Below are 23,442 nucleotides of genomic sequence, written 5' to 3' on the forward strand. Positions count from 1 at the left end.
AAGTTGTAATTTGTAGGTGGTCTTAGAGGTAGGCTATGCAAATAGATCAACTAATGCAAGTCACAGTAGCAGGTACTCACACAAGGCTAAGCTTAAACAGGTACCTGCTGCACAGTGTAGGGCAGAGCTCTCTCGTTTGAACTATGCATCACATTGCATAGCACATTTCAAAAGTGCTGTGAGCAAGCAGCAGTGGCATGGCACTGTGGAATGGTGAATGGCTTGGCAGGCTGAAATACTTTGCAAGTAGAGGATGCTCAGAACTCCTCTTACAGGCATGTTGTGGTTTTGCCAAGTAGCAATGTAAGCAGAAATCACAGAATTGATAGGGTTGGAAAGGTCCAGTCCCCCTGCCAAGGCAGGCTCACCCAGAGCAGGTTACAGAAATGCTTGCAAGTGGGTTTTGAATGTGTCTATTTGGATGCATCTGGCTTAGGTCCATCAATTTTGGGATGACAGTCATGATCTAGCTCTTAACTTTTTTGCATCTACATCTATTTTTTTACAATTCTAATATTTCTCTGCTGTTCGATAAATAAAAATGAAATGCAATCTGTTCCTCGTTGTGTATAGTATTGCAAAAAGTTGTTAAAATGGGTTCAAAGGTTGTTATGCTGGTTTTTGTAGTTTTGTTTCTTACACAAAAAAAAAATCTGTCAGTACTAAATTGTTGATTTTAGTAGAAAGATTATGAAAACAATTTTTGAGTTGATACTTCAGAGGACTCTACACAGGAGTTTAAGTTTGACCTTAAATTTTACATGTAGTGGTAGGAAAAATTCTCATAAGATGATTTGCCAGATATACCCTTTATTTCTAACATAGTTTCATATTAAAGAGCCTCTAGATTGATTTATTTATATTGCACCTAAGTTAATTTAGGCTTCATCAAACTTATTTTAAATCTAACTTAACTTAGGTACAGTATAAATAAATCATACTTAAATTTATTGAAAGGATATTTCCTTGGATATTCTTTACCATAAATTCCAGTTCTATACATGATTTTTATGACTTTCTTTTAAAAGGTTAATTGAAGTGCATTGTACTTGGTTCATTTCTAATATTAAATAGGCAAATGAAAGTACAAGAGAAGTGATGAAAAAATATGTAAAAATAAACAAAGCTCTGTGCACTGACTTCCAAAGACATTTTATTTTACAATCTCAGAATCTCTGATTCAGTTAGAAGAGTTGGTGTCTTGGAAGCAACAGCAGAGAAAGAAGCAAGTGATGCAATCATATTTACTGCACAGAATTTTTTCTTTTTGAAATGTATTTGCTACAGATAAGAAACCATGTTTATCGAGAGGAGCAGTCCCATTGCTCTGAGCAGGAAAGAATGAAGACAGAAATCTCTGACCTGACAGAGGAGCTTCATCATAAGGAGATCACTATAGCAACTATCATGGGGAAAGCTAGTCTTCTGGAAAGACAGTTAAAAATGGAGTTAGAGACAAAACACAAATTGTTAACAGAACAACAGGTATGCAAGTAGGCAAAAGCAGCCCACATCATTTTACTCCACACTATTGATAATGACATTCACTATCCGTGGAAAAAAAGACATTCTATTTCTTGCTGTAGTTTTTATCAGCGGTGCTGTAATATCTGTGAAGTATTACAAAAGCAGCCAAATTGATACTGGAACAAGAAATCACCAGTAAATGTCAACTGTACATCTAAATTGAAATTCATTCTGACCATCACATCTCGTTACCATTTTAACATGCAAAAGATCTTGAAAACTTCTGGTTTGTGGTTATTATATATGCTTTAAGTTTCTAATTTTTCAGTGTTTTCTAAAGCTTTTTGAAGAATGTTACAAATCTGCGTAGAAAATTCTAGTAATTATATAGCTGGAAACTGTAAGATTCCAGTGAGGATTTTTCTGGCAAATTTTTGTTTTAAGAACAAATATATCATCTTTGTTACTTAGTTTGTAAACCAAAAGAACCATTATATTTAGACTTTTCTGGGTAGCTCTGCATTTTCTGAGAGGGTCACTACATGTGGAAAATTGTGATTGAAATAATACTTTACTTTTGACAATAGTGAAGTTAGTCTTAGGGGAAAATGAGAGATATCTCCTGCTGTGTGGCACTCTCTACCAGATATTTCCATATCACTAAAAGAGTAGATATCATTTCAAAATATCATGAACAGGATTTCATCCAGTTTCAGAGGCCTGTAAAATCTGTCCCTCTTTGTATGTAGCAACTGCATGTGAACTTCCTGTTTTCCTAAGTCATTACTTCTTTCAAAAAGATAAATAAATCCAGAGGCTTTGCATTTGTATATCTTATAAAAGATTTAATGCTTCTTCCTGATTTAGTATTGCTATATTTAAAACTATTATAGTAAGTTTTGTGATTCTTAACATACATTTTGTAAAATTAAGCTTGAATGTATCTATACTCAATGTTATTCCAGTTAAGAGTAATATTCTTGTATTTAACTAAGAACTTAATCTTTTCCTAGTTGTTGGAATTCCGTTACCAAGTTATCAAATCTGAAAACACACGTCTAAAAGAAATGGTGGAAAACCAGGAGTGTGAAAGTTGCATGGTAATTTTTTTTAACCTGTGAAGTATGCAGAATAGTTACTTATATTTATTATAAATGTAGATTAAAATCATGGCAGATTTAGAGATTTCTGGCTTGCATAAATTAAACAAATAAAAATAAGGTGTGCAACATAATCAAAACCAAGTGGTATTCACACACAGCCTGAAGAAGGGTATAGCTAAGAGTAATTTTTACCTTAATTGTATTAAACTACAAGTAAGCTAAATTTTTCAGTAACTGTCTAGACACTAAACAATTTCTGGGAACTTATTTTTTTTGTAAGTTATGTCACTTATTTAAGTTTAAACACTCATCATTCTCACAGACAAAAATATATCCCTTTTTTAATATGTTACCCCTTTGTTCACATGGTATTTAAATAGCAGTGTAAAAAACTGACACATTTTGCTCCCACCCAGCTTATTTTAGAGTTTAGTATTTATATCTCCCCAAACAGGGGAGCTTTAAAATTTAATTGATAAAAAGTGTGCCATAAGATTATGTAGAACTGTGGTTTATGAAGATATTATAAATAGTATATATACTGTTTTCCACACAAAGTTTCAAAACATCCCCTGCTTACAGAACATCTACTGTTACTGTATCCATCACTAAAAACAACCCCACTGGAATGTTGTTCAGAAATACTGATTGGGGGGATCGGTAGCCTGTTAATTGTCATGAAAGAATGGCACATTTATCCACACCCTTAAAACAGCATAGATGCCCATCAGTGATGTCTTACCTACACATACATACACACTATCATGGATATCTGTATCTGTATAAGATATATTATTGTGGAAGCATAGATGGATATGTGTATGCATGTCTAACTCTTCTCTGCAGTGACACTTTTCTTGAAGATTGAGAAGAGCTGTCCGACAAGGGTCCTTGGAGACATCACATTTGTTATATTTTAACAGTAAAATCCAGTTACTACATATACCAAGGTCAATAGATGTTTCAGTGGATTTGTGGACTTAAAAATTCTTTCCTACTTTACTAATGTATTGCGAGGATCTAAACATTATCAATTGTGATATATTTGATATTAAGATTCCAGGGATTTGAGTGATTTTTTTGGATGTGTTTGTGCTGTACAGTGGAGCACTGCACAGACCTCTGAGACCAGTGCCAGCCTAAGTCAAGTATGGTGAAATGCATCATCAGGCAGGGTTACTTTCAGGGTTTGGATGTCAAAAGCAGTGTAGCTGGGCCAGCTCAGTTTTGGGGTTCATGCCATTATAACTTTACTGCTGATTCTGGAGCTATTAGGGTTAGGACGACTTAGTGCTCTCCTTCTTCCTCAGTTCTGCCACCCCTACCACTTGTGAGACATAGCCAAGCCCCTGCTCCCCCATAGTTGCACAAAATATTAAATTTTCTTATACTTGCTGGCATTTCCCTGCCAACTTGGCTCATAAATTCCCCCTAAAGCTAAGCCAGGCAAGGTTCACAGGAAGAGATGGCATCAAACCAGTGCAAGGAATAGACAAGCTTTCAAATGCAGGAGCACAGTTATGACAGCAGTGTACTAAGAACCAAATCTGTAATACTAATGAGTTGCTGAGTTCCAAAAGAATAAAGTACATCTAGGAATATATGAAAGCACAACTTAATGAAATGCAAGGCGTTTTAGTCTTTTGTGTGTAATCCGATAAACCTTTTGAGAAGTTCCTGTCGCTGACAGTACACTGCTATTGCAAATGTATTACACAACGCAGAGCAGGACTCTGCAGAGAGGTAGCTCCAAAATAGCTGGCTCAGGTGTGCAGCACAGGCTTCGTGGATTAAGTGATAGAAGAAAAAAAGAAAGAGAGTATCCTGGCTAGACAACTTCCAGAGCTAATCTCCATCTTCCCTTCTTGATATCCTAGTGGATGGGGCTCTTCAGCCCCTGATCACATGTGGCTTGCAATTTCGGTATTTTGCCTTGCATACCATGTGGGCTAACCCAGCTGAGAAGCAGGGTTTAGTGACAGGGACAGAGAGCACCATGCTGATGTGGCTTTACTCACTGCTTCTGAAACTGAAGGTGACTGTCTCAACACACATATTAAATTGGGTCTGTACACAAACTCTGTATCTAGTATAGTAATGAACTACTATAATTTTGCATGTTATTTTTGGAGGAAGTCTTACTGGAGGGAGCAATACAGTCTGCAGCTAGAGCTGTTATGGTTGCTTTTATGTCATCAGTTTTGCAAAGCAAGGGATGAATTTACAACGATAACATTTTGAATGCATGTTTGCTGAGAAATTTTAATTTGTTTTATTGTGTTATAGAGGCTGTTATCTCTTCTTTTCCATTTATCTACAGTGATTTTTTTTTTCCGGAGGCAATTCTCTTGGTTTGCCCTAAATTCTGTGTGATTATATATGGTAGCTAGGTCTTTTCTTTAGCATAGAACATTGTTTTGTGTTTGCTTGTTAAAAATACACCCATTTACTGTGGAAAAAATAACTACTTAATTATGGTATTATCTCCTTTCACAGAGTATAGATTTATGTAACAAAGAACATGGAAATTTCACAGCTTCTGTTCACAAAATGAAACATGAGAATTTAAGACTACAAAATAGCCTTGTTAAACTACAAAATGACACAGAAGCATCAATACTGGGTTGCATGGATACATATAGGGAAAGAGAGCGCAGCTACCAAACCCATTCAAAGATGCAAGAAAAGGAAGAGAGGTAATATTTAGATTGTACACATTTATGAAACTTCTTTTAAGTATTTTGGAAGGTCTAACTGGGCCAAAGTGTCAATTTTTTTGCTATTTCTGTTCATTCAGAACTCCCACCAATGTAAATATAAGATCTAGTAAGTATATTTGTAAGGACTTCCTACATTTTTCTGGATGGCTAACGGAAATTGGCAATAAATGAAGTCCCAGAAATGTTTAATTTCTGTTTTAGTATTTAGCACATGAAACTTTAAAAACTTTTTATGTGCTGCTCAAGTTACTCTTAGTTCCAGGTTTTGCAAAATAGAGCAGACTGTATTTTTACTACCAAATAAAAACAAGGAAAGGAAAGGAAAAACCAACATGAGAGGTAAACTGCTCAACAGGAGTTTCTCTTAATAAGCAGTTTGAACTATAAGCCCTGCTGAAAAGCTTTGTGTCCTTCAGCTTCATTTGTTGGAAGTTTCATTAAATGTATTTTAATGCCTTTTCTAGTTTTGGTGTTCTTGGGTGACCTGATTTTAAAAAGAAACAATTTCAGATGCCCTGAGTAAGTCATTACTACAATAAACTCCTTGTTAGGAAAAAATAATGAGGCTTGAGAATATTCAGACTCATAGAAAGAATTGTAGCGATGACTTTCTTCTTATTTCCCTATATTCAGTGAGACATTGAATTCCCTTCAAACAGGTTATAATCATGGCATTGCAATAAAAAAAAAAAAAAAAGAAAATAAACTCCCTGCTAAACAGTATTTCACAGTACAGGAAAATAAAAATTAATAGGAAGCTAAATATGTTGATTGTAATAAAGAACTTACATGATGGCATTAACATGAAACAGTTCTGTGAAGTAAAGTTTAAATAGTTGGAACCGAAACTGTACATGTTAAGATTTCAAACTCATACATTTAGGTTTTGGCAAAATTTAAAATTATTTTCTTTCTGCAAAATAGAGCGGCATCCCAATACATGTAGCTACGTTTTTGCCTAAAATTTCTTTTTAAACAACGTTGGTTTGTGTTGGAGATAGTATTCATGTGTATATAAAAATAAATAGATATATTATATGTATATACATAATATACATAATGCATGCACATATATATATATACATATATATATATACACACACACGTATCTTTGGAAGTGGCAGGTATGGCTGATTTCCTGGGAAGTTTCAAATTATGTTGAAGATTTTGCTGAAACAAATACTTGCAAACCAAGATACAGGTTATTCTGCACCAGTAGGTCTCACAACTTCACAAAATTGGTCAGTGCAATTTTTGCGCATGCTTCGACTCCTCTCGAGTGAGAAAAAGTAAGATTTTTCCCATTTTCTCAAGAGTTACACTTGCTGGATATAAGGGACTGTGAAATTTCATTTATGAGAACATAAATATTTGAGACAACAGAACTATGCATGCAATTTGTAGGATTGTGATTTCGTAGCTATTGAAGACCAATCAAAACTGTGAGAGAGAAACCTGAGAGTTAACCTTTCTTACAACAGAAATCTCAGCCAGACTACTGGACACAATTTAAATTATTATTATTATTGTAATTAATATGATGAAACAGATATATTGAGCCTGGATTTCAGGATCTAAATCATGAATTAGAATTCCTAAATGAAAAGCTATTTAGATAAATAAATACACAGATTTTAAAATGTGTAAATTTGACATGTACTGTGTATGCACATCAGCCATCCAATGTTTTTATGATAGGGCCCTCTCTGTACTGTCAGTTCTCTGTTCCCAAGCAGGAAACTACCTGATTTTTCCAGAAAACTATAATTAAATTTTCAACTGTAAGATGTATGCAGATAAACTAGGAAATCGATGTTGGTTATTTTAAAATCTGGGCTATGTTTATTTTATTGTGAGCATAAACCCTGTTATTTCTGGTTTAATTTGCAGTTCTGTTTCCATGGTAATTATGGCACTGGAGAAAGGGCACAAAAACTTTTTTTACATGGCAAAAAATTAGAAAACTTGGTGTTTGTGCAAGGGACAGGTGTATATTCTACAATATTTTTCAGTTGTGTCTCTCAATCCATACTGGAATCCTGGGCCCAAGCACCATCATGTCTTAAAGAGGAGACCTCTTGAGAAAACATACGAAATTGCAGGAAGTTATACTGGCAACCCAAAAAGCAGCATGATTTCTTCTTTCTTTCTTTCAGTATACAGTGAATTTCTAAATATTAGAAAGTAAGATATGCAGAAATAGCATCTTTTTGCTAAAAAAGGACTGTGCCCACGTTCTACCTATAACCACCTTAATTAATTGCTGTTTTCTTATATAATTGTCTTACTTCTAATTGCCATTTACTAAGCTTTTCCCACCCTCAAGATTTCAATCCTTTAGTTAGACCTTAACCATACGCAGTTGATTTGAATTTGGGCACAGTTGAAGAGGAATTTCTCTGATGAAGCTGATATGTTCAGTTTGTTTCTCCTCAAATTAAAACATGCCTGTGGGTTCTGAAATGAAAAGCTATTTATTTACCACAAAAATATGCACAAAATAGGTAACTGATCAAGCCAAAGGGCACCTTCATCATGCAGGAAAAGTGAAGGGTAAATGCTAAGACTGAATGCCTGCTAAGGGATCTGGGGATTGCTTAATGGATGCGTGTTTGCAGTGAAGTATCTGTGTTAAGGAGGTTTTCACTACTCTTTGGAGATCATGCAACTCTTGTCACACTCACCACTGTATCAGGTATTGCAACAGATAAAGTGGAAGCAGTGAAAACAATTCTTCAGGGAAAGGCTTTTTATCCATTTTAAAATCAAACTAGGCATTATACTTGCCAGGTAAGAGCAACAGCACAAATTCTTGAAGACATTCTGGTCATTCAAGACCTGTAGTTTTCTTTCTCAAGACTGGATATGTCAACCAACAAAGCTGTGTAAGGAGTTTGGGGTTTTTTGCATCACTGAAGTCATTGACTGCATAGGGACCAGGCAGGTTTTATGTATGAGTCTGGAAAAATAGATCCTGTCTATATAAATTCCCTTTGTGAGGACAGTGTTCTTTCACTACTTGTTCCCTATGTCACCATGTCAACAGTGATATTATTTGTGTGAAGTATGTGTGGCTGTTAAATACTCTATGACCGTAATCCCACCGAAAGCATAAGTTGTTCAGCTGCAGTTATAGTGTATTTGCATTGGTAGTGTTAACAAATGGACAGCTTTTTATAAATTTGCAGACTGTATTTAAAGGAGATCTTAGATATTATTTTGCACATGAACCGGTAGAACTTTAAACCACAACTGTAAAAACCATCCAAAGCACCTCTATGTCATTGTCATGTTTTTCCACAATACCAGGCAGCCTCAGCAATCCTATGGATTACAGTAGGAATGGGAGTTCCTTTTAAAAAAAATCAAAAATTAGTCCTTTTTCTTTTTTTTTTTTTTTTTTTCCTTTTTGGGAGGGGAGGTGCAGCATCAGTTTTTACTGTCTAAAAGCTACCATAACCTAAGTCAAGTAGACACTCAAGTCTGAAAATTCTGTTCTTAGAGAGGTAACCTATAACATAAAAGTAATAATTGTTATTAAATACATAGAGAAGCAGTTCTGGGGGAAAAAAAGAACACAGATCACATAGACTTTACTGTGGGTTTAGAGAGAAAATTACTTCCAAAAAGGTCAGAACACATGAAAAAAAAATCTGTGATTTTATTATTCATGCCATTTATCTTCAGTTGTGGCAGGGTTTTTTCACTGTGTCCTTCGTCCAAACCATAGATGGAATGAACTTTAAAATAGGGAGGGAAAAAAAAAAGAAAAAAGGTATTCTGTGCCCAAAGAGCAGAGTATATTTATGTAAAGAAAAACATGAAAGAAAGGAGAAAACTCTGCCTCCATAAAGGTAAACATTTTAGATGACTTAGAAAACTGGAAGGTTTGGTGAATAATCTCAGAGAGTTTTATGTTAGAATGTATAATAATATTATTATTATAGTAAAAATAAAATTATAATAATAAATAATAATATAGCATCATCCTTATAATTTGCTTTCCCGTAGTATTCAGAGTATCTTAATCACAGCTTCTTTTACAATCAGAGAAAACAATATGTTCTTCACTAGGTCTCTGAGTTGTTCTGCACAGTCCCTTTATTGAATACTCGGTTTCATGTTTTGGGGCTGTTGTGCTTTAACCTGGCAGGTAAACAGCACACAGTCACTCACTCACTCCCCCATGCCCAGGGCATGAATTGGGATTTTTAAAAAAGTAAAATTCATCTGTGGAGATACAATTTAATAGGACAGAAAAGGAAGGTAGTAATAATAATCATAATCATAATCATACTGCTATAATTAGAATATGTGAAACAAGTGATGCCCAGTGATAACAGTGCAATTACTCACCACCTGTCATGTGATGCCCAGGCAACCTTCCCCCAGAGTTTTATTGCTGAGCATGATGCCATATGGTGTGGAATATCCCTGTGGTCAGCCGGGATCAGCTGTCCCAGCTGTGTCCCCTCCCAAATCTTTGTGCGCCCCATCCTCTTCACTGGTGGGGTGGGGTGAGGAGCAGAAAAGGCCTTGACCCTGTGTCAAGGGCTGCTCAGCAGTGACTAAAACACCCCTGTGTTATCAATGCTGTTTCCAGCACAAATACAAAACACAGCCCTGTACAAATTACTGTGAAGAAAATTAACTCTACCCCTGTAAAAACCAGCAGAAGGGCTTATGTAGAAGCAGGTCCATCAAGGCTGCACAGCCACCCTCTCCCAACATCAAATATTTAAATTAAGACTAGAAAATGATGGTGTGATCTTTTCTGCAGAAAACACTGTCTTTTCCCTGCACTTAGCAAGTTCTTCTTTTTATTTAAAAAGAAAAAAAAAGTACTGAGTAGCACTGCATACTCCTGAATATTTATAAAATTACATTTTAGTGGCAGAGAACATGCTCTTTAAAAGCTTTTAAGCTGCATTTGGAATTATTAGAGTGTTTTAGGATATTTGCAATGATAGAATCTGTTCAAACAGTTATCATGTTTTAGTAGTTACCTCCCAAGATTAAAATTTCAACATAAGCACAGGCCTCAATACAATGGAAATTTTTATCTCAGCTAGAAATATTGTAACAGAAAATTATTAAAATCTGAAATAATTTTTTTTACAAAGAATGATGCAACTGAAAATTAGTGTAATTTTGCAGACATCTGGGCAAGCTAGTCTCAAGATTTTCTGCTTTTATCAATACATTATCAGAATTGTTCAGTTAACTGTCAGGAAAAGAAGGTATTTTGAATGGGAAGAAAATGGCTTTCTCTTTTTTTTTTTTTTTTTTAAAGTTACTGTTAACCTTAATAGTTTTTGCTTTACAGAACTACAAATGATTAGAAATATGTACTTGAACATCAGTTCTGATCACTGAGATAGAAGAATTATGGAACATCATGATAAAACACTTAAAAATTAATTTTTAAACTTGAAGATTTTTTTTATTTTTACAAAAGCATCTTCTTGTACAATTTTTTAGAAAGTGTATTTTAAAAATTTATTAATTTTTTATATTAATCTCCAAAGTGCTGTCATTAAATCAATGGCAAAATTAGCATTGCAGTAAAAATGCAGAATCAAAGATTCTTGTACTATTTTTTGTTTAAGCATTTATTCTAAATTCTGGCCACTTGAACATAGTTGTTTAAGATAATATTAGATCCAACCACTAATAATAGGGTTTTTTCTCTCATCTCACACTTTCATATTTCATTTCCTCTACTTGTGTGGCTAAATTCACTCTAGTTCCTATCATCCTGTAAGCCAAGACATGGCTGAAGAGTGCTTGCATAGCTTTATCCACTGGAAAGCCAATAGCAAAGGCTAGGCAACAAACACTTAAGGAGTATTGGCATCCTCAATATCTGAAGTGAGTTTGTGTTTTAGCTCATCCTGCCACAGTTATACCAACCAAGGCAAGGTTCCTCAACCTAAGCTCCCCCAAAAGGGTTTAAGTGAGGATGGTTTAATTTATAGCTGAAGTAGACAGAGAAAGCACACTCAGACTTCTACAGTAACTTAGGTGGAACTTGCTAAATTGCTGCAACTTTAATAATAAGAAGAAGATAATGCTGAATTGTACATCCATAACTTCATGCATGAAGCAGTTTGAACAGCTAAGTAATCAAAACTATGTAAACAAATAAAAGAGAAAAACCTTGGCTTTGCTGTGATAGCTTGAAAGTTTTAACTGGCTTTCATACTTTGATTTTTTTTCTTTTAGATCTTTCCAAAATAAATACGCACGGGAAGTGGAATGTCAACCGATTGCTGTGCTCACTGCCGGTGGATACCACAGAAACTGCAGTCCTGCTTTGTATGGCCAAGGCAATATCAGCAATATCACTGGTTCAAAAAATGATACCACTTTATTTTCTTATCCACTTCACAGAGGTCATGAAAAGAAAATAGTTTATAAATCTCCATTACCACCAGTGGGGTATCCTTTGGGCTTTCCTGGGCCATTTCCTGAAATGGGCAGAACAGGCAGCTTTCAGAGCCCTGCTTACAATGCAGAAGAAATCAAATTATCCGTAAGTAACTATTTTCCAATAACGCATATATATATTCTCAAAAATCCATCTGTGGACCAAATGCAGCCTTGGAGAAGCCAAAAATTAGATCACTCTTGTTGTCATTGTTATTTGTACAGTGCCAGCCCAGCAAAAATGGAAATACCTTACCCTAACAGAAATGTGTTTTTTCTGGAGATTAAACATCCCCTACTGAGCCATGCCTCTATTCTAATAACGGTGGCGATAATTACCTGCCATTATGTGACTGTGAGAAATACTTCTACATTTTAGCTTGTTGGCTTCTATATTGGGGCACTTGCTTTGTACTGCCTCTGTAAGAGCAGTCTGCTTCAAGTGTATTTCCATAGTACCTGCAAACTTACTGCCTTAAGTGCTGTTAGACAAATCAAGTTCCTACTTGATCTACATCTCTTTGATTGATGAATGAAATCAGAGAAATCACAGCAACTATTTTCCATATGTTTAGCCATCGTATTTGAAAAGAAACAAATTATAACTGCTGTGATCCTTATTTTTCTTGAAATGATAGAGTAATAGGACAGCATTCTTTCTTTTAGTCTTCACAGGCTGGAGACTATCACCCTCCATGACAAGTGGGACAAATCCCACTTTGCCTAGGACAACTTAAGAAAATCTTCCCATAACTACTTGGCTTTAGAGCTCCCTTTAAATTTGAGCTTTATCCTCTTCCTTAGTATCTTTTATTCTTCCTTAGGCCTCCACTACAGGCCACTATTGCTTTGCACTTGAAAATTAGCATTTTCCTGACCTCAAACCATGAAACCATACCATCAGTAAGCAGTGGAACTAAGAATGTGAGTAAGGAATGAACAACAGGCATCCCTCTGTCCAGCTGTGATACGTGGATCTTTGTAACCAGGAGATTCTCAGCTGCAGGGCTTTGGCTGAACCTAGAGAGGGAGAAGAGGGAAGACTTCAGCATTTACTAGGGGGGATTTACAGGCAATTGTACCTGTGGTTGCTGTACCCTGATTCTGCTGTCCACTTCAGAAACGAATGCACATCCTTTCCTATCAGAGACATGGCTGTTGGAGAGCTATCTCCATAGTCCAGAATTCACTGTTGATAGGAAGAACCATAATGATGGCCTGCCTGGGAAGCAGGGATTGCAGTGCAGCCCTTCACTGACTGTGGTCCCATCAGCTGTGTCCTAGCAGCCTGAGAGCAGGGAGAACCATGTAGTCCTGGGTGTTTGACCTCACTTCCATTTTTATATTCTTATGTTTCACAGGAATTTTAAGTAAATGGGTTTTGGGTTCTCACGGCTGAGTTTTCCTCTTTAAACTGCTAATCATGAAAAGAGTTTGTGGACTTTTTCAGATGAGCCTGATAAACACCAATTCTTCTCTCTTCTGTCAGAAGTGTCAGGCAGAGACACCAAATCACAAAGCTTCTCTTTCCAGACAGCCTAGGAAAAATGTCCATTCTGAGATACTTCTTCAAGCTGCAGAGAAACTATTTCCCAGCTGGCATTCAGGACAGGGTCAATGCCAAGACTTTCCAGCTGGTGTGTGGGCAAAGTACATAATAAAATGATTAAGTAAGAGATATTTCTCATACAGAGTCTAGGTCCAAATCAGTGGCACTGAGGCAGGTACAGGTTCAGACCTGAAATTAAATCGTCACTCAGGCTGACACTGGATTCCACAGCTTTAGTGCAGAAATCACTCAACAGTCTGTTACTCCAGAGCTCTGTGTTCAAATGGAAAGCCACTGCGTTGAGGAGAAAGAGGGGGGAAAATACACAATATGTTAAACCAGAATTCTTTGGCAGAGTTCTGAGGACTTCAGGGGTATAGAACACAGGGAGAGGACCCACAAGAAATCTCCAATATGTTCAAAACTTCAAAAAATGTTATAAGGCACTAGTTTTCTGAAGAATATTTGTAGCACAAATTGAAAACATCAAATTTCCAGGTGATGTCCTGATACCTACCAAAATTATTCTCTTGGTATTGAAGGGAGGGAGAGAATAGTCTGTAGGGCTTTAGACAGTGATGTCTCTCCTCCTGGTAGAGAATCTTCAGACAAAGATTAGTAAATGTTCCACTGAAACCTCTGCCCTTTCACATTCTTACTTAGATGTTACATGTATAGAGAGAGTCATTCTTGCCTTAGAATAAACTAGAAAGCTCAGATGGGATTCACTGGAAATTCCCATAATCCCAAAAACTTTTGTTTCAAGGGTTTCCAAATATAGGGAAATACTTTTTCTCTGAACAGTACTTCAGGCTGTGCTCTCCTTCTGAAATGAGCAACTTCAGAAAATGATTGCCTGATCTTTTAGTCATAAATACTTGCTCACGTTTCTCTTCAGATGATAGACAATTGTTGTTTGTTCTGGCTTTCAAGGCTTGGAAATACAAGAAAGTATTAAGCTGTAATAATGAAAATTTAAATTAGGCATTAGGAAATTTTCTAACATTAGTATGGAAACTTGCTTAGTAAATAGATTGCAATGGAAAGTTGTGGAAATTCTACCACTGGACATTATTAGGAATTATTTTGACAGTCTTGATCCTTCCCTGAGGCATGCTATAGTCCATGCCTCTCACTCCTAGGTATTACTATTACCTAGCTAGATTACCTAGCTAGGTAGGCCCTCTAAAAGTCTTCCTATGACACTCAGCAATTTTCTAGGCATCTCAAAATTAGTTTTCACATATGAGCAGAAGCATGTTTAAGACAGGCCTCTGTACCTGCTGCCTAAGATATATTGCAGTGTAGGGTTAGAGGAAACTACTCCCAAAACATTCCAAATTTAGTCACTATGATACTAAAATATGCCAGACCAGTTTCTACTCTTGGTATTACAAAATCTTTCCTGGAAAGCAGAAGCAACTAAACACAAGAAGAGTACAGCTCTGGGGTTTGACCCTTCATGACATGACCACTAAATGTGGAAATATCCCAAGTGTTAACGTTTTCTTGCTGCCCTGCTGAAGGTACATCCAGGAATGCTGGGACAACTCATGGGGCAAGTAAGAGGTTACCTCTAGGCAAATTAATTAGGCAGCTCTGTCTCTCTCTCTCTTTGAGAGACAACAGATCTAGCTTCCTGAAGGGCTCCTCCCCAGCAATCCAGAATTAATTCTTAACCACTTTGGGTAGTTCTTATTTAAGGAGAAGACATACTTAGCACATATTTCATATATAGAAATATGCATCTCTATCAAGTGCACTCCTTAATTTCTAGCAAATGATGAGGCAAAAAGGCGATTCTCATTAGTGGTATACACCAAAGAAATATGAGATCAGCTGGCACTGTAGAAATGAAAAAATAGAGTCTTTGTTGCCTTATTACCCAAACAAGTTAGATGGAAAGCTTACAATGAACCCATCCCTATCCAGTTCCATTTAGAAAACCAAAAGACATAAAAGCAGTGATATCTGAGAAAAGGAAATTCGAAATCAGGGAGCATGAATCTCATCTGAGACATGGATTAAAGAACTTTCTTTGTTTTTCTTCCTCAGAGGCCAAAAGTAAAGACAATAAAGAACATAATGAAAGAACAGACCAGAGGCTTGGAAAGCAAAGTGCTGCTGACAAGGAATGTTGCCTTTTAGACTTGCTTAGATAAAACCTTCTCTCAAAGTGCATAAAAAACAATGCATTAGGGACCTATCTAAAATCATAGTCTGTGATGTCTGACCCTCGTGTAAGAAGCTGTGGGGAGCCATGACCTGCTTATTCTAAGTGATAAACATTCTTCTCTCAACTCTGAGGGAATTCAGAAATGTCTCATTTGGAGTTTACAGTGTATTTCAAGAAGAAACACATCAAAGTACCAGTTGAATCGAAGGACATTTAACAGTTTAGGAAGATAGCTTGATCATGTGGCCAATCTACTTCCAATGACAAGTCAGTAATTGTAAGCATTGTTATCCTGAATCTCTAAGAACCTCTTACAACTTGATGTAAAGTTTCTGAAGACTGGCACCTGTGAAAATCTGCAGTCCATGATGTGACATTTTTCTCTAGGTGATGACACCTATTAAATACATACTTCAGATTTTCCCAGTTTCTCATGCTTCTCATTGCAAGTATTTAATTTGCTCAGTATTCAATCAGTGATTTCATAACTGGTATTCAGTAAGTGAAACACATGGTGATTCTTTAAGTAAAGCCTGCAAATCCAATGTATTCTTCATAATACAAAAGCCTCCTTCAAATAATTTAAAAAATAATTTAAAAGGCAATTGTATCACTGAACCCTGACATCACAAGGAGATGTATTTGTGATCTAGCCCATAAAGGAATAAATGTGCATGTAGCCATGGCATTCAGAATGTCAGGAAAGAACTCTTCATATGAGAACAATGATAATTTATGAATGAGAAATCATGCATGTGTTTATAAAGAAAATCAGAAGACAGGTGATGTCCTTCCATTTTCTTAAACTTTAGAAGATTTGTATTCTTTCTTATTATTGCTAGTACAAGGATTGAGAGAGGGGTGTTATGGCACAAAGTGATCCAATACCTTTAGGTTTCTTATTCATACATGTGAAATTAAGTGACTTTTTCTTGCCCATCATTTAAAAACACTAATTTGGAGGGATTGAGAAAAGGAATATTCTGCTTTTTCTGTGAATTTCATTTTAGGAGCCCTGTACATCAGGAGGCCTGTCTCACTCAGGAAGGATGGTAAGAAACTCAGAATTTATTTCCAGCTATCACTTACTTGCTGTACTTTGAAAAGAAAAGGGGTTTCCTATAGAAAATAATCTAAATTTCATCTCAAGGTCTGCTGCAAAGAGTTTGAATGGATTGGTGCTTTAGAGCATTTCTCTAATTAGTATCTTTTAGTCTTAAAAGCTGCTAAAGAGCAGTTTTCAATGACCAAATCTGTCTCTAGCCACTGTGGAAAGAGGGATTACCCCATTCTGATACAGTGGAGCCTGGAGTAAAAATTTATGGATGTAATAGAATTGACCTTTTCCACAGACCATCTGAATATTTGAACTCCTGTTTGATGTGCTGACATATACACTTCTAACATTTTTAACTTCCAGAAAAAAGAAAACCCAAGATTCTAGATTAATAACTTAATCAGTAACTAAAACTATTTAAGATACGGTTTAACTAAGATTAAAGATGTCAATCATTTTTCCCAATATATGACAATATAAAGATAGATGATTACCTTTCTTTTAATATTAAAGCTCCTATACTGTTTTTTCCTCAGCCAAACCTTAAAAATTCATGTCATAAAATTGCATTTATCTATACAAAAAAACATTGAATGTACTTAACAAGCATAGTATCTTTAGGTGAAGAAAAATTATTTCATATTTCTTTTGATAAAGACATTCCAATGAATGCATCTTAGGTATTAGCAAGAAAATTAACAAAAATCGCTGCTAAAAAATTCGGAACTTGTTCCAGCAAAGATTCACACATGTCCTCTGCTATATACAACTCTGCATCCCATGACAACCATCTAAAGTCCGATTTTTGGTATGGTTTGTGTCTGAGTGTACTAAATGCTCATTAAATAGAAAGAAGAATTTTCAATTAATTACTTGCAGTGAACAAAAATTTAGTATATTTTCCAGAATGTCTGGGCTTGGAGTTCATAGCACTGAAATGAGCACAGGTTTTCTTCCTTTCCTCAGAAAGCATCGTATCACAGAAGCAGAGAACTAAAATTCCAGGAGGCAATCAGCAGTATCCAACACTAATTAAACTCTGTAATTCCAAAAAAGATTATTGTCCTCTGCCCTGGTCTACGTTATACAAATAACTAACATAACCTGTAGTTGATACAAAGATTTTGGAGGTTCTGCAGCAGCTTAATTCTGTCTAGTAGGATATTTAAATTTTTAATGGCCAATCTACAGCCTAATACTATGAATATCAGAAATAATCAAACATAATGTTCATTTCATGTCATTTAGGCACATGGGTGCCTTTAAAAATGTATGCCTTTAAAAATTATGCTTTCTGGGAGAGGTGTAAAGCATTATTGTGTTATTAGCTGCTATAGGTCAGGATGTTTTTCACATCTAGAATTTGATAATGCTAACACATTGTAGCACTTGCTGGTTTTTCCTCACCATGATTTTCTATTCATTGCTCAGTCTCCCCTTGAGATGTCTTTCCCTGCAACAACGGAAAAGTTCCTTCAAGAGGAAGAGAAACACGCAAGAGAATTTGAAGAACGTTTAAATTCACACCTTGAAGAGTTGCAAAGATATTCTGAAAATACTCTAAAAAAATATGCCAGGATGCAGCAAAGCAGGCATACATAAGCCATTCACACAATTAAGAAAAGCAAACCAAGTAATCACCTGTGAGTTTCTTAGAACTAAAATCTGCAACTAGCTGCTTAATGTATTTAGGCACATTGCCAAGAGCATGTATTTGTAACACCAAGTTTTCGAGAAAATCATCATTATCCTACAGATTTAAGTATACTGCGATTTGACTATATTACAAAATAAACTCTAAACATATTCTAAAATATACAGGTGGGTTTTGCACAGTGCAGCAGAGACCCTGTTGCAGCACTGTTAATTTAAAAAGGTACAATTCTGTAATGTACAAAGGGCTAATAAGTGGAATTATTCCCTTGAAATTAGAATCCACCAAAAGAAGTTCTCTAGATTGTACAGAAAAGTAATAAAGGCCTTTAGCCATGTCTCAGCTCCTGGCATAAAAAGCTTATCTATGCTCTGGTGATTCTTGGCTACAGAAATAGCCCCTGGGTCTCTGGAAATGCTGCTCCATGAGAAGAACATGAAAAGACAGAGCACATGTTTTGAAGCCACCCACAACTCCCCTTTTACCAGACCTATAGACTTCACCAGGGGCAGACCTTGATCTCAGGTGCTTTACCTGGAGACTTTACAATTTTTAAAACCTGTATTCAAAAGCACTTACTTTGGGTTTAAGTTTTGTTACCGTGTTGGCTTGTTGTTTAACTATATTGGAACAGCGAGGAAAAAGTTTAACTTCAGACAACATGTGATCGGTCTTAGGTGAGGGCCTAAATTCTTTACATTTTCCTACATCATAGAAGAACATTATATAACCAAGCAGAGTTAATTCAACTCCATGTGGCAAAAATCTGCATAATACTGAGATTCCTTTTATTTGCAATTCATACTGAATTCTATTGCTGTGCAAGCGAAACAGAAATTACAGACACTGTTGATGAACCACCAATTTCAGTGAATGAGATACTGAAGAACTGCTTTCCAGCATATACTGTTGCCAACTTCCTGGGAAAATCTGGATAAAAATAATACCAGGCTGTCAAACTGCTCCAGTTTGTGAGTAAAAGAAGTCTCATTAATATTCAGGACCATGGCTAAAATGTAACTTGTTTTTGGATGCTATATTTCCACTAAGACAAAATACACTACATCATACTTACACAAAATACCAAGATTTTAAATACCAGTTTGGTGCAGCTTGCAGTAAAATGAGTAACGAAGATGAGGACATCAAAGAACCTTTTACAGGAAAATTCAGGAAAATTACTAGACTCAGCTGGAGGAACAAGGACTGAATAAAAAGATGACGGAAGGACATCTGAACAAACTAAATATATATGTATCCTCAGCTTAGGGGGAGATGCAGTTTTAAAAGGATTAATGAAGAAATTCAGGAACCTCTGAAAATAAAGCTAAATTTTAAGCTGGGAAAGATCTATAGAAGTAAAAGACAGCAAAATACTGTCTTTCAGAAGGGCAAAATAAAAAAAATTAGCCAGTTAGCCAGTCTTTTTGCTACTGTCAAACACAAAAGATGATCGTCTGTTCCAGATCTTCAATGAAATGTGTCTGCCTCCAGTTCAGACCTGAGGACACCTCTCAAGGTATAGGTCTGTGAGATGATGCAGAATGAGTGAATGAAATCATCAAAAAATGAGTAAGATTTTTTTTTTCCTGAAGTTTTTTGAAATCTGAGCAAGCTACTAATTTTTGACAATTAAATACCAGTTAGTTTCAGCCTGGCTTTTGTGCAATGCCATATAATAAACTGCCTGTACGAAGCATTGAAAACTGCAAGTACCTGTATCTGAACAGCCTACTTGTTACTCTTACTGCCTGCTCAGAGAGCATTATGCCACAAATGTGCTGAGACACAATGGATCAAGGTGCCATTTTTTTAACACCTACTTACCAGAAAGGTTGTCCTTCTCTTTCTTAGGCAAACAGCAAAAGTTGCTCATCTGACAATCCCCAGTTTAAATGAGCCCATTGCTACCAGAGAATAGCTGGAGCCACACCACTGGTTTGAATACTTTAATTGCATTAAAAGTATCAAAAACCTCAGCTGAGGTTTTTGAAGGAAGATACATATTCCTGATGTTATCATGACAAAAAAACTTTTTAAAGAATGATGCAGAGCAGAAATAATAAAGACTGAGAAATGATGCGTTTATGAACAGGGGTTGGGCATGGATGTATATTGTCAAAAAAGGAATAATCAGAAGGGTCCGAGGCTATAAATGCCTGAAAACACCAATAAAAATGAAAAAAAGAAGTAGTAGTAATCATTAGGCTAATTTGACAGGACAAGGTGCAATCTTTGGGAGCTGCAAATTGCCCAAAAAATACAGAAAATTTCTATTCTACTTTGTGAATAGCAAGGCAATGGAAAATTTTTGTAAGCTGCTGGACTTTGATAATTTTTCAACGCTGTACTGAAAAGCAACTTTTTGGCTCCCAGTTGAAAGACTTGTTTTAAATACAAAGAACAATGGCTCAGGCTGCCACCAGCTTTTTTTTTGACTGAAGGAAAAACAGAGGCCAAATGCACGATGTTGCCAACATGTTTCATCAAGATGTAATTTTGAAATAGTTGGTGGCGTAAGAGCTGCCAGAGCATTGCTGTCCAATTCATCCCCCAAAACTTACTCTGAGGGGGCTGAAACAGCAGTTACTGAATAGAACAATTTAGAAGTGGCTCGCATTAAAGTTGGATATTTAGCACATTTTCTTCCATTTCTTCCTCTCTCCTTTTATGTATGGGAAATTTAGGAGTATAAGAATGGAAGAGTGTCAGACAGTGGGTACTCTGAGCCAATGTAGAGAGGAACGCAAACTGCAGCAGCAAAGCAGTGCCAAATGAACACAAAAATGAACAAACAATCACAGGCATGGCTCCCTTGCTTTTCCGATGGGTAGATTTAAACAAAGGCCAATAAATCTCTGCTGTGATCAGAGATAGTACAGAAAGTGCCTTACCCCCCAGTCTCACTGTTCTGGCTTTATTGTAGTGTAACTGGTTCTAATTCCTGGTTTAACAGCAGTACAACAGCACACAGAATCAAGCCCACCAGCACTTAATAATTCAAAGCTCAGCTAAACACCTCTGGTGGGAATGAGAAGAAAGCCATTAACAGAGGCTGCTGAATGCATGAGCCCCAGGTGACTTCACATCTACAATCTGGCATGCCAGTCATCAAAGCCTGGATTACACAGCCAGCTCAGGTATGTGCTGAACTCCATTCACTCCTGCTGCTCTCTGCTCCTGTATCTCCCACAGACTCAACAGCTGGGAGAGTGCAGAGGGCACTGGGGAGAAGGTCGTTAGCTTGTATCATTCCTCTCTGGCTTTACAACCTACAACAGCCAATTATATCATTCCCATCATTTTCTTCCCCATTTAATTCCATTCAAAACAGCTATCCATTAGATTTTACACGAACTGCCTTTTGCTAGGGAAATTTGGGTTTTTTCTTCTCAGACACAGCAGTCTGCTGAGAAAATGTTAGATTAAGCAGAGTTCATTGGAACTGGCCAAACCAATGAGGGAACTGTGTGTTGTTTTTTCCTTGCTGTAGGGATCGGATCTCAAAGTTCACTGTGTTGGAGTTACTATTTAATCACATGGACACCCTCAAATCCATAAATAGGCTGTAATTTAATGTACCGCACCTAAATTTCTGCTCATGGATTGAGCAATGCCCCTAGACTGTGATACGCTGCATTCCTGCATCCCTTCCTAAGTCAACAGACCGATCTGGTTTTTTCACCTCTTCCACAGCTACAGGAGTGTTCAACCTGTACATGAACCATCTGGGCCCTGAACATAAACCCTCTGAAAAAAGAACAGTGCATCTTCTCTGATACGTGCATTTCAACTGAACATCAGTGAATAAGTAAATATTTTCTTGTAGACGGATTGAAATGTAAGACCAAGAGCCAAACTCTCTGAGCTCTCAAAACATGTGCAGTTCTTCCTTCAGCCCACAGGCAGTGCCACTGGCTTCTCTCACTTGGCTCTGGGGAGCTGGGGCCATGTGTAACACAGCTGGGCATTTACCCACTGCTAGAATACTTGACGCGATTGCTTTGTTTTCTTAGCCCTTCGCAGACATTTATAAAACTCTATTCAAACCTTGATGTTTAAGTATTTGACTCAGATTGGATGTATGCTTTGAAAAATTTGGTTTAAAAAACTGCTTCTACAACTTGATTTTCAGAAGGCAATGGCAGGTTTTTAATGACTTCACCTGATAATAAGCACTCTTGGAAACCATAGGACACTGCAGCATGAGTTTTCTGGTAAAATGCTTGTAATAAATCATTCCATTTTGCCCACAAGCTACTGTATGCTGGGAAAAGGTTTGAAACCCTATTTCTGAAACATTTTTGAAGGCAACTGACAGCTGGAGTAATAAACACAGTTAAAAAACCAGAGGTACAGTTACACCTTTGGCTGAGAAGCTCACACAAGCTGACATTTGGGCAACCACCATTAATTTACTTCTCCATTATTATTCAGTGATTTTTGACAGTTTCTGTCTGCAGAGGCTTCATACCTTTTTTCCAAATCCACATTCTCATATTCAATACTAGTAAAAGGGGAATTTGGTAGAAAATGTCAGAATCCAACTTCATTGTTTACTACAGAAAAAAATACTCTTTTTTTAAAACTGGAACTCTGAAATCCATTCCAGCTTCTGCATAAGGAACAATTCAGAAAGTGTAACACTATTTTCCTATCAATTAGCACTCAATAAAACTGCACATTTCAGAGAATTGAAATACACAATGTCCCTAATTAGCTATAAGTTCATATTAATACACATTTGTCTCTGAAAAGATTATTACTGTGCCCTGAAGAATTTACAGATGACAAGAGATAAAGGAAGGGCATAAGAAAAAACAGCAGAAATAAAACATCTCATTAGAGGAGTAATCATAAATGTTATCTAACCCAACTGACCTTTGACCTACTTAGTTGTTATCAGCCAGTTCATCAGTTCATTGCTCTTATGTGTCACAGACTCAACTCTTGCAGAAAATGAAGGGGGGGGGAACCACATAAGGACTCTGAACAATTTCAGGGAAGGCTCTCTGAATTAAAAATCATTGCCTGGGCTCATAAAAAAAGCCCTGCAGGTAGAAGGGACTGAAATAAGCTACTACTCAGAGGTGGGAAAATCACAGGGACTTCGTTAGAACCATCACAAAGTATTACAGAACACGCAGGGTCAGAAAAACCTTGGTTAAGAATCTATGAAAGAGGACAATGAGGAGGAACCTGTGCAAGAGGTTATCGGAAACTGCACTTCTATTCTAGATGCCCAAGACCCCCAAGTACCCTGCAGGACACACATATTTAAAATGCA

At 36.5% G+C, this 23,442-nt stretch overlaps 1 protein-coding gene across 3 annotated transcripts in view; it reads left to right on the forward strand.

The window, feature by feature from the left end:
• The window catches only part of DEUP1 (deuterosome assembly protein 1), a 45,875-nt gene extending 23,464 nt beyond the window's left edge, over positions 1-22,411 (forward strand). Inside the window, exons 10-16 of one of the 3 annotated variants that reach the window (XR_007201578.1) lie at positions 1,288-1,485; positions 2,481-2,567; positions 5,067-5,266; positions 11,516-11,825; positions 16,455-16,496; positions 17,933-21,295; positions 21,852-22,411. Coding sequence is in view for 2 of the 3 variants with exons in the window: in XM_048294537.1 (XP_048150494.1) it covers positions 1,288-1,485; positions 2,481-2,567; positions 5,067-5,266; positions 11,516-11,825; positions 16,455-16,496; positions 17,933-18,103 (1,008 nt within the window). In the remaining variant the exon portion in view is untranslated. Of the gene's footprint in view, positions 1-1,287; positions 1,486-2,480; positions 2,568-5,066; positions 5,267-11,515; positions 11,826-16,454; positions 16,497-17,932 lie in introns of all 3 variants that reach the window. The other 2 variants (XM_048294537.1, XM_048294536.1) reach the window with 2 other exon arrangements.
• The last annotated feature ends 1,031 nt before the right edge of the window (positions 22,412-23,442 follow it).

The sequence above is a fragment of the Corvus hawaiiensis genome, chromosome 2 (genome assembly GCF_020740725.1).
Source record: "Corvus hawaiiensis isolate bCorHaw1 chromosome 2, bCorHaw1.pri.cur, whole genome shotgun sequence".
NCBI lineage: Eukaryota > Metazoa > Chordata > Aves > Passeriformes > Corvidae > Corvus > Corvus hawaiiensis.